The sequence below is a fragment of the Alosa alosa genome, chromosome 13 (assembly GCF_017589495.1).
Source record: "Alosa alosa isolate M-15738 ecotype Scorff River chromosome 13, AALO_Geno_1.1, whole genome shotgun sequence".
NCBI lineage: Eukaryota > Metazoa > Chordata > Actinopteri > Clupeiformes > Clupeidae > Alosa > Alosa alosa.
Genome location: NC_063201.1, coordinates 30,675,036 through 30,691,156, shown reverse-complemented (window position 1 = coordinate 30,691,156; position 16,121 = coordinate 30,675,036). Strand labels below are relative to the sequence as shown.

The following is a 16,121-nucleotide window of genomic DNA, read 5'->3' as shown; positions in this document are numbered from 1 at the left end:
ATTTCATTTGAATGGTAATCCACATACTCTGTTTAGAAAAAGGATATATATACCTAGCCCTAGGACATAAATAAAGACGTATGCATACTAATACATTTGTGGCATCTGTTCTGCATGGTTGATATATCCAAAGATCCTTAATATGCTTTATCAACCGTCTCTGATATATCTATGAAGCTGCCATGAAATTTTTTTTTAAAGACCCTTTCAAGAGAGTTCCATTATCAGCATCATAGTTGGCCCCACAAGACTTCCTTTTTTAACATTCCATATGTTATCTTAATGCAGAGGAAGTAGATTGGGAACCAAATAGAACGTTCATGCATTGTTTTTATTGTTGAAAGGGCCTAGGCTAGTGCTAGACTACCCTAGGGAGTAAATGGGATTAAGCTTACTTTACATTTTGAACAAATTATAATAGATAGATAGATAGATAGATAGATAGATAGATAGATACTTTATTGATCCCCAGGGGAAATTCAAGGTCTCAGTAGCATACAGACAACACATTCACTAACAGCAGAAAAAGTCATTTAAAGTATATAAAAACACAACTAAGCAATAAGGACAGTAGAAGATAAAGACTATACTAAAATACAAATTATACTAACTAACACTTAATCTAAATCAATTCTAAAAAACAGTATCCACATAGTGGTGATTAATCAATCAAGAGGCGCTTGCAATGACTGAGGCAGGGACTGAGCCTGTGATTCTCTGTGCATAGTAAGGTAGGCCTAAGGTAAGGTCCTCTGCGTGAGTGAGTGTCATGGTGATAGTGCAATGGTGATAGTGCAAATGAGTAAGTCCAACAGTGCAAGAATAAAGTCTATATATCTATAACTATTTTAAGAAAAGGTATAAGTGTGGCCACAGTTCGGCTGTGGCATGGAGGGAGCTCGCATATGTGCTAATGTGCTAATATAGCACGCAAACAGTGAGGCAGAAAGACAGTGGTAAAAAGTGGCTAGTGGACAGACAGTAGATGCTATCCAAACATGGAGGGGGTGAAGATGCAGACAGACTATGCAAAGAAGTCTATCTTTCCTCTTCCCTTAATTATGTCAGCTGAAGACCTGTAATAACATACACATTTTTACAATACATCAGGAGTTAACATGAAAAACCTTGCTCCTCTCAAAGGCTGTCACTTGCATGTTATGTCTAGTTATCTTGCAGTTCCTCTCCATGACAGCAGGCGTTAGCCTACTTCTTCTCTATGCGGACGCCAGCTGTGCTAACGTTAGTGTTTGCAGTCAGTGTCATTCTGGGTAATATTCATGGCGGAACTCTGAGGAAGGCATTAGCCAACCCAACCGTCTGAATTGTAGTGGTGAATGTTTAATACGTAAAGCTAGTTTGTTAATTTAGGTTCTCACCACTATTTTCTGTACTTTGAAGTGTGTGACACCAAATCAAATAGTAGACATGGCAGAAAGCAACGCAGGTGAGTATATAGCTGGCTAACATTTCTGGTTGGCTAACTTAGCTAGCAGCTAGATGGAAACATTGCAGTCTTACATGATTAGCTGGCTAGCAGACGTGTAGCTGGCCACAGTCATTGCTTTAACAGTTTTCTTTATTTTGCCGAGTCTGTGTTGGATTGTGAAGTCAGTTTTAGCGGAATATTTAACCACTAACCACACAGTATTTAGTTATCAGACTGCAGAACTTAACGTTAGCGTTACCTCAATGGCTGACGCATCAACGTTAGCTTGATATCTAAAAGAAGGATTGTGGCCTCAATTCAGCTATTTAACAAGTAATCTACTATAAACATCCTGCTGAATAGATATCTGTGCCTATAACTGCCTTATGCAGCTGGTCGTATAGGGTAGCAACTGGTCTTGTGAGATTTAGATTGTGCCGAGGGAATTGTACCCAGCGTCATGTACCTACTTTTGGGTTAACGTTACTAGCCAGTTCTGATGCGATGCCTAGTAGTAGCTAGCTAGCTAGCTAGTAAAGGAACTTTTTTGTGTGATTGACACGCCCACCCACACCCAGTCTCATAGTTTATCTATTCTTATTTATTTATTTATTTATTTATTTTTATTTCAGAGCAGAACACTGACACAAAACATGACAACGTTTCCTCTCCTGGTATTTCAGATCAAGAAAAAGAAATGGCTTCAAATGCTCATGAAGCATTCACGGTACTGAAATAAGCCCCAGATGTTGACTGCTAAGTGTAACTTAAAAATGAGAACTACTTTGGCCAGAATGTCACATTTTTACTTTATCATATGTTAGTCTTCCTGACGGTTGTTTTTTTCAGTAAATGTACTAGTGCCTCCTGAAAAACATATTTTGTAATGAAGAGTATACTTGTTAAATTAAATTGAACACATATGTCTCCCATATGTAAATTCCAAATGACTAACTGTAATCCAGGCTGTTTCTGGTTAAATGACTGGTTGTTTGTTTACTAGGCTGGAAAATATGATGAGTGCCTGATGCATCTTGAAAGTCTTCAGGATCTGAACAAGGAAGACTATAAGATCTCAATGAATAAGGCCATTGCAGAGTTCTATAAAAGTGGCCAAACCACAACTGGAACCTTAAAGCAGACTTTGATGACACTGAAAAGCCAGGTATAAAGCATTGTGTTCCATATCTCCAGAACTAGATGGGGGAAAATCATGAAAGGTGTTGCAACAGTTGTTTTTCTATTTTCTTCTGGAAGGTTCACACAGCTGTGGAAGATATTGATGGTTTAGATGATGTGGAGAACAGCATAATGTACTACAATCAAGCTATCATCCACTACCACATGAGGCAGTACTCTGAAGCTATTGCAATTGGAGAAAAACTCTACCAATTTCTGGAACCCTTTGGTATGGTTCAAGTTTATTCACAGGATTACTTGTAAAATGGGATTATTAGTGTCTTTTTAGTGTGTGTTATGTGCCTACCTTGTGTATCTTTAAAACACCATTTGTAATCTGTGTTGTTCCTTCTTGCTGTATTCCAGCATAACACCTCTCCCAGTGTAGTGAAGGAATACAGTAAGCTAGTTTGGCATGTTGGCTTGATGATGCGCTTTGTCCTAGAAGAGAAGTTTGCTCAGGCCGTGTGCTTCCTGTTGGTGGACTTGTACCTGCTCACCTTCCAGCCGGAGAAAGCCCTTCACTTGCTCGCCGTGCTGGAGAAGCTCACAGTCCAGGGCAATAGCAAGAACGGCAAAGGAGAGGTGGGACCTTTTCTATTGCCAGCTCTTGTGATTCTTCTTCTATGTAGCATGTGACTAACAGTGACAAGGTCAAGAGTTTCGGTTCAACACTACAACGCTCCAAAACCACACCACAACATTCAACGCTCTGAGAAATTTTGTGTAGTCCTATTAGCAAAAGTGCTTTGAGTAACCAAATTTTTGTGGCAATGTACTGGTGAGTTATTATAGTTGTCCTGAGGGAACTATCTGAGATGAGTGGGTAGTGCTATAATAAGCTGAAGCATTGCCTATGTGGTTCGCGTTGTGAGTAGGGATACAAAAACTGGAATGTTGAGCCATTCTCTATGCACGCTGTTAAGGCATTCCTCTACCCTTGTAATAAGCTAGTTGGCCATTACTCTACATCGAGAACTTTTCCTGATGGTTTTACATGAATTATTTGCATGAATCAAACGGTCTTCGATAAGTGTGTGCTACAGCTGTGGTTCAGGTATTATTCTGCAATGAAGCTCTCCTGGTAGAAAGGAAAAGGCACCCAAAAGTATGCCCTATACTATCGGAACATGTGTGCTGGTGCATTTGACTGAGAGCTGATTTCTTCTGAGAAGAAAAATCGCATAATAAATCACCATGTGTGTTATTGTAAACTGGGATCAGCTAGCCAGGAGCAGGTGCACACTCTTCAAAAATAATCTTTCGCCGCATTCCCATCCAAAACACTCCATTAGCTGCAGGGGTAGAGAATAGGAGACTTAATTAAAATTCAATGTTTTTGATGGTAAAACAAATAGCTGGGCTGGTGCATGCATTCAAAGTGTTCAATTGGCTTTCGTTTCTGTAATCAGAATCATTCTCTGTCCTGTGGTAAAAATTGTGAGAAGGTTCCAAGATCCAGTAAGCCATCTTTGCCTATAGTTACCCAACAGCTTTCTGAGCCACCTCCCATGAGATTGTGTTCACCAACCAAGACCATAAGATATGTTCCATGTCCTCTACTTGTACTAAAATGTCTGTGTAATGTGTGTAATCTGTGCCCTGTGCATTTCTTGTGTGCCACACTCAGACTCAGGGTGCCTGTTCTGTGCTCACCCACCCTACAGGTGGCATGTCGTCCCACATGCAAGTTCTACATTCACAGGGATGCAGTAACAGAGGCAGCAGACCAGATACAGAATAGGAGCAGAGAGCTTACGGCAGGACAGGTCACTGAGGCAGACTACAGCAGATCACTCACTCACTTACTCACTGCTGTGTTAGTTTTTCAACCATGAACCACGTGGATCCAGTTTATGTAGCAAGAACAGAGTGTAGCACCTACAAGCTCAGTTTGAGTCTGATTGAGTTAACTTCTCTTCACTCTTTTATTTCATGATTAAGAAGTGAATTTGAATGTTCAGTTAACAAGTGGAGTCTGTCCTTTTAATGGTTTGAATTGTAATGGGCTTAATTGGAACAGTTTGAAGTGTGACCTGCTGCTTTCTGCTGCTTCTTGTTTCAGAATGCAAGCACAGGTAAAGACAACGCCACTCAGAAAGCTGAGTTCACCGCCATGATTGAGGCAGCCAAATCAAAGATGCATCAGGTGAGGCCCACTTTATTCAGTACTCAAATTTCTGTCAGTCGCTCAAACATCTGCCGGTCAAACACAGACCTTTAGGTAGATAACAGTAATAAAGCTCCCAGAATGTGCAATAAACAATTTTCTGATGAACACTTGTCTTTCCTCCTGTAGTATAAAGTGCGAGCCTACATTCAAATGAAGTCCCTCAAGGCCTGTAAGAGGGAAATCAAGTCTGTCATGAACACAGCAGGCAATGTGAGTACTTGAAGTGACTTCTCTCTCTGAGCCTCCTAACCTGTGTGAGTTCCTCTCTGACTTAAAGACCCTGTAAGCCACAGAGATTTGTTTAGAAATTGGTTGTGTCTAGGTTAAAAAACTATTCCAGCGCCCCACAGGGATACAGGTTCAAACCCAACCCTTGGTCATCTCTCTCTCCCACTTGATTCCTGTCTCTCTTCATTGTCCCATCTAAATAACTGCAGTCATTGTACCTGCCCACAGCATTTGAGAGCAGAATATACCAGTCATTTGTTTCATGATTTTGAAACCTAATTATATATATATTAAGCAATATTTTCAACCAAAGTAATTGAAGTGAAATTAACATGGAAAAAGGTTAGCCCTTCCATGTTCATGACCTAACTAGCTTCTGCATTCTCTCTTGACCTACAGTCTGCCCCCTCCCTGTTCTTGAAAAGCAACTTTGAATATCTAAGAGGAAACTACCGGAAAGCCATCAAGCTCCTTAATTCGTCGAATATTGCAGAGCACCCTGGTCCCCTGAAAACAGGTATTCATTCAATTTGGCTCTCAAGAGCTGAATCTGAGTATTTTTCACGCTTGTTGACGCTGAGTGTTTTGCGCTGAGTGACCGGCCTCCTTTGTCCCCAAGGAGAGTGTGTGCGCTGCATGTTCTGGAACAACCTGGGCTGCATCCACTTTGCTATGGGGAAGCACAATCTGGGCATCTTCTACTTCAAGAAAGCCCTGCAGGAGAACGACCACACCTGCGCCCAGCTGGGCGATGGCAGCAATGGACAGAGTGAGTGACCTGCACATCTGTAAAGGGGAACAAACTGCTTACTAAACTATGAGTAATGACTTCTTTTGTAAAGAATATGGGTTTGTGATTGTGTGTAACTGAAATGCCTGTGAGGCTGTATTGGGCTGTTTGCAAGCATCTGCATATCACTTATGTGACGTTCTCACTTTAACAGGTTTGTTGTAGCGTTATTTCATGATATGCTGCAAACGGCAATGTTGTGTTTTGGACATTGTCAAGGTTTTGCTGTGATATATCAGTGCTTTAGTAAGCATAACTGCATTGTGCACGTCTTTGCTATGCAATATTTTCTTGGCTCAAGGGCAGGAGATGTAGCCTGACGAGCCAGACCCACATTAAAATGTAGGGTCTGGGCACTCACCGTTCGCAGTGCTCAGTCTGAGGGGCGGGATAATCGGTTGTCTTTCAAATTCCCTCTGCACGCAATAGGACAGTGCTATGAGTCCCATGCGTTTTCCCACCAGCGGAGCTGGCTAGTTCAAACTTTTGCCAACTTAAAAAAAGCTTAACTCATGTCGCACTGTTCGCCAACAGCAACATCCATTTTCTTTGTTTTCAAGTAGCAGGGAATTCAAGCCAAACCGTTGCAACTCTGCCATCAATCATTATGTTAAGCCTGCCTAACGACTCTATACACGATTTGATTGGCCTGATAGAAGTTTAATTTTTCGAGCTCACAAGCCAACGGAGAGTTGCTAGACTAGCCCTGGCAGCAAATGTAATTAGGGTGCGTCTAGATTTCAAGGCTACAGGAGATGTGGAACGGTCTGGAATGTTTTGGTGCAATTATGGAGGTCCTTCAAAGCAGCTGGTGCCTATCTGGCTGTCCTTCAGCTGTGCACTAAGCTTAATGTACCTGTTAGGGATGTGTCTTATTTGAGCTGCAAACTGCTTTGTCCATTTGAAATAAGAGAATAATTGCTTAATGCCAATGTGTAGACTGCACAAAGGACTAGAAGGGATGGTGAATAGTAAAACCCCCAAACGGGAGCTGACTTGCACCCTGTGTTCTTTTCTCTACACCCTGTGTTCTCCTCTCTCCTCTCTGCACCCTGTGTTCTCCTCTCTGCACCCTGTGTTCTCCTCTGCCCTCTGTGTTCTCCTCTCTGCCCTCTGTGTTCTCCTCTCTGCCCTCTGTGTTCTCCTCTGCCCTCTGTGTTCTCCTCTGCCCTCTGTGTTCTCCTCTGCCCTCTGTGTTCTCCTCTCTGCCCTCTGTGTTCTCCTCTCTGCCCTCTGTGTTCTCCCTCTGCCCTCTGTGTTCTCCTCTCTGCCCTCTGTGTTCTCCTCTGCCCCCTCTGTGTTCTCCTCTCTGCCCTCTGTGTTCTCCTCTCTGCCCTCTGTGTTCTCCTCTCTGCCCTCTGTGTTCTCCTCTCTGCACCCTGTGTTCTCCTCTCTGCCCCCTGTGTTCTCCTCTCTGCCCCCTGTGTTCTCCTCCTCTGCACCCTGTGTTCTCCTCTCTGCCCTCTGTGTTCTCCTCTCTGCCCCCTGTGTTCTCCTCTCTGCCCTCTGTGTTCTCCTCTCTCCTCTCTGCACCCTGTGTTCTCCTCTCTGCCCTCTGTGTTCTCCTCTCTGCCCTCTGTGTTCTCCTCTGCCCTCTGTGTTCTCCTCTCTCCTCTCTGCAGGTAAGAAGTTCACAGGCATCCCCATGTGTGCCCTCCTAGCTAACAAGCGCCATGAGCTGCTCTACAACTGTGGCATTCAGCTGCTGCACCTGGGCCGGCCGCTGGCTGCCTTTGAGTGCCTGATGGAGGCGGTGCAAGTGTACCATGCCAACCCACGCCTTTGGCTGCGCCTGGCAGAGTGCTGCATTGCTGCCAACAAAGGGGTACGTAGCGCTGTTACATATGCATCCTCCGCCAAGGACGGCACGTTAGCAGCGTGTTCAGGGAAAAAAATATTAGAATGCGCAGACAAGACAGTGCACAACAAATCAAGGTTGTATAGTGTCTGTGGTGACTGAAAGTCTTCTTGTCTAAGTCTGGTCTATAAAGACTGAGAGATACATAAAAATGATTGCCCTTGTTGTATAAAAGACAGATATGTGCCCACAGGTCAGGTTGGAATAACGGAAACACGACTTTGTCTTTGGCCTTTCTAAAACCGCCACAGTGCCTAGCAGTATTCCATTTCAGATTCAAGTTTCATACTCTACCCTGGTTCATAGTCCACCTCTGCAGCCAGAAAGGCTGCATTGTGACTCCACACTGCTGTGGTGGTAATGCTATCCCTCCTGTTTGGTTTTCTCAGAGCTCTGAACAGGAGAACAAGGGCCTGCCCAGCAAGAAGGGGATTGTCCAGTCCATTGTGGGCCAGGGCTACCACCGTAAGATAGTGCTGGCCTCCCAGTCCACACAGAACACAGTCTACAGGTTCGTAAAGAGAACCCCTCCACCAGTGGGGTATACTACGAATCTCGATTAGTGGGTTAGCGAGGTATGTTAGGCTCAAAGCCAGGGTATGCTGTGACACGAAAGTGGATGGTATCTTATGCTGTCAACCAAACCTGGTCGGGAGGAGGTTATGTGCTAAGTTATAGCTCAAATCGTGTAATCTACTGCCCACTGACCAATCAATTGTCTTAAAAACAAAGTTATCTCACATGTAGGATTCTGTCATATATCTTACAGGTGGAGGTCCGCCTCTACTAACATTTTGGATCTCGAATGCGCTTTAATAGTGCTGTGCGTGCAAATATCCCACTATGGATGTGCATACCATACAACAATTGATGACAGTTGATTTATTTGATGTTATAGGTTAGACACAAAAAATGACCACAGTGTAGATTAAGCTATCGCTCATGAATGTGGAAGTAATTGTTTTTAAATATAGGCGGTCTTGTGCGTCTCCACGTTTCACGATTGGCCAACGTCATCCCAACACCGAGAACACGCACAGATCTGAGCTGAAAGCCTAGTTTGACAAATATATCACATAACTGCTATCGTAGTATAACTTAATGTATACCCCTGAGTCAAGGCTTTGTCAAGCCTCGATATGTCTACATAGCCTAGATATGTCTAACGTGCTTCGTAGTATACCCCACTGGTCCACCTGACAGTGGCTGTTTTTAAATTGTAGTGGGCTGTTGTCTCAGTGTCTGCTAGTTCCATCATCCATCATTGACATTGACCAGCAGATGGCGTCAGAGTAACTTCTGTGAAACATGAGCTTGTATTATCTATTTGGAATTGGTGCTTTAAACCATCCATTGTGTGTGTGTGTGTGTGTGTGTGTGTGTTGCGTGTGTGTGCATGCTTTTGTCTTATTTTTTTGTGTGTGTGTGTATGTATGTGCATTCAGTGAGGGTCAGTCAGCAGCCATCCCTGTGGCCAGTATGGAGTTTGCAGCCATCTGTCTACGCAACGCTCTCCTGCTGCTGCCAGAGACCCAGCTGCCCGAGGCCAGAGAGCAGCCGCCCAGTACAGAGAGCAGCGCCGAGGGCACTGATGCAGCAAGGTAAACACACACACACACACACACACACACACACAAACACACACAAACACACAAAGAGCAGCCGTAAGGGCACTGATGCAGCAAGGTACACACACACACACACACACACACACACACACACACACACACACACACACACACACACACACACACACACACACACAAAGAGTAAAGGGCACATGCAGCAAACACACAAGAGCAGCCGTAAACACACACACACACACACACACACACACACACACACAAACACACAAACACACAAAGAGCAGCCGTAAGGGCACTGATGCAGCAAGGTACACACACACACACATACACACACACAAAGAGCAGCCGTAAGGGCGCTGATGCAGCAAGGTACACACACACACACATGCACACACACAAAGAGCAGCCGTAAGGGCGCTGATGCAGCAAGGTACATGCACACACAAACAAACACACACACACACACACACACAAAGAGCAGCCGGGGCAGTGAGCCATTGAGATGCCCCACACAGGGCAGATTACAGGAGCCACCCAACGAGATTAAGACACACACCCACAGAGTACTAGCAATAGCTGTGACGGCTCTGGTTTGGCAATGTGCAAGTAAACGATTACGATAATCAGTGCTCATCACACATCCTTATACATAGCCCCCCCCCCCACACACACACACACACACACACACACACACACACACACACACACACACACACACACACACACTCACACTCACACTCAGCATTGACTATTTACTACCGTAGTTATGACCCTACAAGATACAAATAAATGTAACTTTTATTTGACTCTGTTTGTATGATATTAGACTTGTATGTTAAGAGTTCTGTTGCTATTGTAATGGAACTGGTGTGTCCCTGGCCCCTGCAGTGGGAAGGGCCAAGACGGAGAGAAGTTCATCCCCGCTGCGCCGTCCTCACCTCTGAGGAAACAAGAGGTGGAGAACCTGAGGTAGGAGCTCAAGTGTGCCGCCCGCTGCATATTTAACCATGTTGATGCACTCCCATTTGTCCATGCTCACACTCTCACACCGTGCGTGCGTGCGTGTGTGTGTGCGCGTATGTGTGTGCGCGCGAGTGCAAGTTTTAGCTCTCTGTCTTACCTGCCCTCTACACTGCTAGGCAGGTAAACCGACACAGAGTCTTCCAGTTACTCATGTGCTCAGTGTCCGCCTCATCCACTCCGTGTAAATGTTTGACGTGTGCATGGTGCTAGTGCTACCAGAATAGGCCTAAGCAAATCCACTGAGCTCTAACATTGCATTTACACTACCAGCCAGGTCCCACAGCCTGAATCAGAGTGTATATAATTAAATATGGAGACTCTTGATTTATGGCATGGCATGTGTGTGTGTTGATGTAATTGTTCACTTATACGACACATTCATTAATTCAGGTATTATTTTATCATAGCAACACATAATTGGGTTCAAGCCCAAGTGATCCCCTAGAGCTGTTGTACAACTTCTTTTTCTAATATTCGTATTATAATATGTTACCACTGTGTAAGCTGTTGGCCACTGGCCTAGTGGAATGTGTCACTTACTGTGCCCACTGGCATTTAGAGAACATTCAGGAGCACAAGTCTGCAGTATTCTGTGTCTTTTACAAGTTGTTGTGTACAGCTTGCTTGTCTTCACTACTTTGCATGTAAGCATGTACCTGCAAGAGTATGTATGTCCAGACTTGAGCTCCGACAATTCCTAACGTGACTATTAAACGGCTTCACCTCCTCCAGAGCCTCTGACCCTCTTCTGGTGGTTGCACACACAGCCTCCGCTCAGCTCTCTGTAGCCCGTCTTGTTCCTGTCACCTACCTCCTTCTGTTTTTCGTCTGCAGCTGATTAGAAAAAGGCCTCTCCCTCTTTTCCTCTCTCTCTCTTACTCCCCCTCCCTCTCCCTCTCTTCCTCTCCCTCCCTTTCTCTCTCCCCTCTTTTATATGTGAACAACAGCAGGCTGACCTTGTGGTGACACCCTCCAGCGCTCCATACCTTGACAAGTTTATGAGCGCGCCAGCCACTTTCTCCAGTTTCTCTTCCCAGAAATCTCTCCCCGCATCACTCCTATTTCAACCAGCTGGCCACTTTAGAAACGCTGCCAGCCAGCATTCGAAATGTCTCCTAGTGTCTCTCTCTCTCTCTCTCTCTCTCTCTCTCTCTCTCTCTCTCTCTCTCTCTCTCTCTCTCTCTCTCTCTAATGAGTCCTCTCTGGCCACAGCCACACCTGAGAATGCTCTGGTCCGGGGGGGGGGCCCCCTGTGGTGTGAGTGCCGGAGGCCGTACAGGAGCGTTGTCGGGAAATGGAGGCTGCCACTGCCCGGGCTGCTGAGTCACAGAAAAGCCCACATGTTATTAGCCGCCCGTTCACACACCCTACGAGCCCAGCAGGACTCGTAAAAGCCGGGGGCCTTGCTGGGCTCTTAACATCCTGCCTGTTTGTGTTCCTTCAGTTTGGACAAGGCTCTCAGTTTTACAGTCTCAGACATCTCTCATGTTAATATGTAAGCTGTGCTCAGTTTTGGAAGAGCTATCTAATAAGATTAATATTGTGTGTGTGTGTGTGTAGGTGTTCTATCCTAGCGTGCAGTGCTTATGTGGCACTGGCGTTGGGGGATAACCTGATGGCTCTCAGCCACTCGGAGAAGCTCCTGTATCAGCCCAAGCTGTGTGGTTCCCTAAAGTAAGTCCCCCCCCCCCCCACCCCTTTCTTCTTTTATCTGACTCTGCTTAGATCTTGTTTCCTTCTCCTTCTCTCTCTCTCTTCTGTCTCTTCACTCTCACTCTTCTCTCTGTCTCTTCTGTCTCTTTTCTCCCTCTCTTCTTTCTCTCTCTTCTCTCTCTCTTCTCTTGTCCTCTGTCACATGGCTCTCTTTCATGGAGCTTTTATGGACACAGACTCTGGCCATGATTCCCGGTCTGCTGTTTTTCTTTCAAACATTCCGGCTCTTTAGCTGTCGATCTTGATTGATAGGTGGGCGGGCCCTAAGCTGACTGCACCTTTAAATGACACCCATGATTGATTGGGTGGCGTCAGTTGCCCAGCCCCCAGCAGCGGTTGTCCTCCACAGATCAACCCCAGGGCCCCTCCCATATGCACTTCCTCCCTATCTTAACAAAGAGCCAGAGTTCCGCTGTGGAGCCTGCATTGTTCCACCTTTACTCTCTAAGCATGTGCTGGGATACCACTGTAACACCCAGTGACTCCTAACACAACGGGCCTAGTTGTGTGCCATTGATGTTCACAGTACTGTATCATAGCGATGTACTTTGGATATACTCATTCATTACTCAGTCATTTTGTCAGGTCACACTGTGTGACTGGTCAATGAATGAGTACTGTGAGGTGATCTTAAGGAGATTCTCTTTCAGAACCTTTTTTATTCTCTGTGGCATTTTCAATTCTGGAATATTCTGTGCCATCAGCATGACCGATCAGTTCTATTTTGTGTGTGCTGTCTGTGGCCGCAGGTTTTTAGGGCACTTGTATGCAGCGGAAGCGCTCATCTCGCTGGACCGCATCTCGGACGCCATCGCCCACCTCAACCCGGAGAATGTGACGGATGTGTCACTAGGAGTGTCACCCAGTGAGCAGGACCAGGGTGCGTCCTCCCTCTCTTGCCTGCGCATGCTCTCAAAGTGTCTACAACCCAAACGCCATCTCATTCACCCAACATGCAGACACCGCTACACACGCATTTACTGTTCACCTCTCCTAACCACACACGCACACACATGCGCACACACATGCACACACACGTGCACACACACATGCACACACACACTGTGTGCTAGGGGTGGGCAAGATGGACAAAAAATAATATCTCTATTTTTTTTGTGATTTTGACGATAACGATAATTAGTCGATATCCTTTAAAAAAAAATGTAAAAGTCTGAATTACTTTACAGCTCATTATGAATAGCATCAATACAATAATAACCAATAACCTAACCTGTGACTTTTAAACCAAATCAACCAATGCATTGTCACTCTGACACATTTCCAATTTTGCCCCCACTTGTGTGTGTGGCAATGACATGGCCTAGCCAGCTACATTAGAGAAGATGACTAGGCCTAACAGTTTCCCAAGAGAAAGTCTGAAGCTGAAGTTCCTTCAGCCCACCCCTACTGTGTGCTTGCTGAATTTAACCCATTGCTTGGCCATGGGCCAGTTTCCATGTGTCCTGTAGTTTAAATTCAGTCTGATTAGTAAGCACAGGAAGTACACACTGTCACCATGTACTTGATGATGATTGATGATGATTACGTAAGAGGAGCCCAGGGCCACCCACCTGTGCTGTAATAGATACAGAGGAATCAGGTGAGCTCAGGTGATCCACTGGCTCTATCACAGGAAACCGACCCATTCAGCAACTATTCCATTGAGCTGCGTTCTCTTCCAGTGGATGGCCAAGATTAAGGGGAGGGGCCTAGGCACAGCTTTAAGAGTCAGTGTTGCACGTCCTCTCGTTTGGCGCGTCTGTGAGGCGGTTAAGTAAAGCATTAGTGCACATGGACATGGTAATCCCTCAAGGGCTAGAACTCTATCTTACTCATCAGTGTTTCCCACAGAATTGAATTCTATTTGTGGTGGTAGGTTTGCAGAATTAACATGAATGCAACAGTTTTTAACAAATTAACGCAGCGTGGTTATGATGCAGATTTAAGCACGGTTTAGCCAGTCGACTTTTATGACAACAACTGCAGGATTTTTTATGTTTTCTTTAAACGTGCATGTAGGTTTGTTGAGAGACAAGGAGAGGCTGCGCAAAGGTGCACATAGCTCTTCAAAGAACGAATTCCATCCAATTTAAACAGTACAACATTGACTACCAAACAATGATTTTCTGTGTTGATATTGTGGTGGGCCGCCACAAATAAGTCAATGTATGGGAAACACTGCTCATGTATGGCTCTGGCCACCACGTGAGCAAGCGTAATGCTCACACACTAGCCTATTTTCACTGCTGCAAGAAAAGGCTACGCTGACGTATAACAAGACAGAAAAACTGCTAAATCAGTAGGATTTATTATGAGGGATGTGTAAGATCTATATGAAGGGCTCAGATGTAGAGTAACATGAGAAGCATGATTTTGTGTGTGTGTGTGTGTGTGTGTGTGTGTGTGTGTGTGTGTGTGTGTGTGTGTGTGTGTGTGTGTGTGTGTGTGTGGCGTGTGTGTGTTCTCGCACGTTCTCCCACGTTCTCCCACAGGCACTGATAAAGGAGACCTGGAGCCAGTGGAGTCTTGTGAGTACAAATTTTCTGCGCCATCTTCACAACAGCAGCCAAAACATATATTCAAACATGAGTGCCATTATTACCATCAGCATTTAGATACATCATCAACATGTTTTATAGCAGTTTAAAGCAATGTTTTTTAGCTGCTTTGTATGCGTGTATGTACTGTACAGATACTTGACAGTTTATTGAAATTTGATTATTCTGACATGGCTTCTTAACCATGACTCACACAGCTTTCTCTGTAGTAATGAGAAAATAGAATCGATGGCCTATTAGTCCTATTTGAGCCTATCAGAGCCTTTGTTGCTCCTGTGGAAAGAAATGAATTAGACTACAGGCCCTTAAGTCTGCTGCAATAAAAGTGTGTGCACGTGTGCGTGTGTGTGTGTGTGCAGCAGGGAAGCAGACTCCTCTGTGTTACCCCAGCACTGTAACCTCAGCACGCGCCATGATGCTCTTCAACCTGGGCAGTGCCTACTGCCTGAGGAGCGAGTATGAGAAGGCCCGCAAGTGCCTGCACCAGGTACACTCCTGTTCTACTCCACACACTTTTCACATTCTCACTTCAATCTTTGCTCCGCGGAACTTGCAGATGATGTTTGTTGGTTGGATGCTCAGCAGCCAGACAGATGTACCATTCCCTTCTGAATTTGTCTGTGCCCTGCAAACATGGCTTGATGGTCGGGTGCAGTGGGTAGGCTGCAGTGTAAAGTGCGTCTCAGTGGTTAACTTTTGAGTAGAGACATGAAGCTCAGGCTGCTCTGCTTCCCTAGGCTGCATCCATGGTGAACACAAAGGAGATTCCTCCAGAAGCCATTCTCCTGGGTGTCTACTTGGAGCTACAGAATGGTATGTCTGAAGATGACTAATGGAAGCAGTACTTACACACACATCTACATTTCTGTCCTTAATCAAACATTAAGGCAATTCTCTGGCAAACTGTTACAGGCAATACACAGCTAGCCCTCCAGATCATCAAGCGCAATCAGCTCCTGCCATCACTCAAGAGCACGTCATCGCCAGACCTACGCAAGAAGCCGCCACCGTACCAGCCTGCCGCCCCCTTACAGCCCATCCAGCTGCCCTCCAGTTTCACGCAGGTCCAACGCAAGTGACGCTCCTCCACCCCACCCAACGCACAACTGCTCCAACTGACCTCAAAGCCCCCTCCCCCACCCCCCATGAAGGACCACATCCAAAGTCTTGAAGAGAACTACAAGCAGCAGGGCCCGTTGCCCTTGAGCAGAATGGCTGGTGGGGGGCCTTGTATACAGTATCTAGTTTGGGGTATCAAGGATATGGATGGCCATTGTGGGAAGGAAAGAGTGCCCCCTGCCCCACCTCACCCCAACCCAACCCGGCAGCCTCCATCAGAACTGGACTGCAGAGCTTTCGCTGGCCATGTTAACTGTTCAACCTTTCTGTGGGGGATTTAGATGGGTCGTATAACAATAAAACATTTACCCCACCTAGTGCGTGTAGGGTCTCAGTCCATTCTACTGTGGAGGTTCTTGTTCTGAAACCCAACACATAGTGGGACCTCATTTGAATGATGGGCAAAGTGCAAATTCTTAAGTCTTAACTAAAGCTCATTTAATAACTAGAACAAATCTATTTGTG

At 45.4% G+C, this 16,121-nt stretch overlaps 1 protein-coding gene across 4 annotated transcripts; it reads left to right on the top strand.

The window, feature by feature from the left end:
- Positions 1-1,243: 1,243 nt before the first annotated feature.
- Positions 1,244-15,973, top strand: cnot10 (CCR4-NOT transcription complex, subunit 10). Of its 4 annotated transcripts, none has more exons than XM_048260139.1 (20): positions 1,244-1,447; positions 2,113-2,156; positions 2,433-2,594; positions 2,687-2,837; positions 3,057-3,193; positions 4,276-4,377; positions 4,674-4,757; positions 4,908-4,991; positions 5,409-5,526; positions 5,629-5,778; positions 7,422-7,624; positions 8,047-8,168; positions 9,103-9,258; positions 10,132-10,212; positions 11,827-11,940; positions 12,729-12,859; positions 14,472-14,507; positions 14,897-15,024; positions 15,275-15,350; positions 15,450-15,973. In XM_048260139.1, the coding sequence occupies exons 1-20, from the start codon at positions 1,429-1,431 to the stop codon at positions 15,614-15,616; spliced, it is 2,265 nt and encodes a 754-aa protein (XP_048116096.1). In that variant the 5' UTR covers positions 1,244-1,428; the 3' UTR covers positions 15,617-15,973. The 4 variants fall into 4 exon arrangements, with proteins under 4 accessions (XP_048116096.1, XP_048116098.1, XP_048116095.1 ...); XM_048260141.1 differs by having other exon boundaries at positions 2,067-2,156; XM_048260138.1 differs by having other exon boundaries at positions 2,062-2,156.
- The last annotated feature ends 148 nt before the right edge of the window (positions 15,974-16,121 follow it).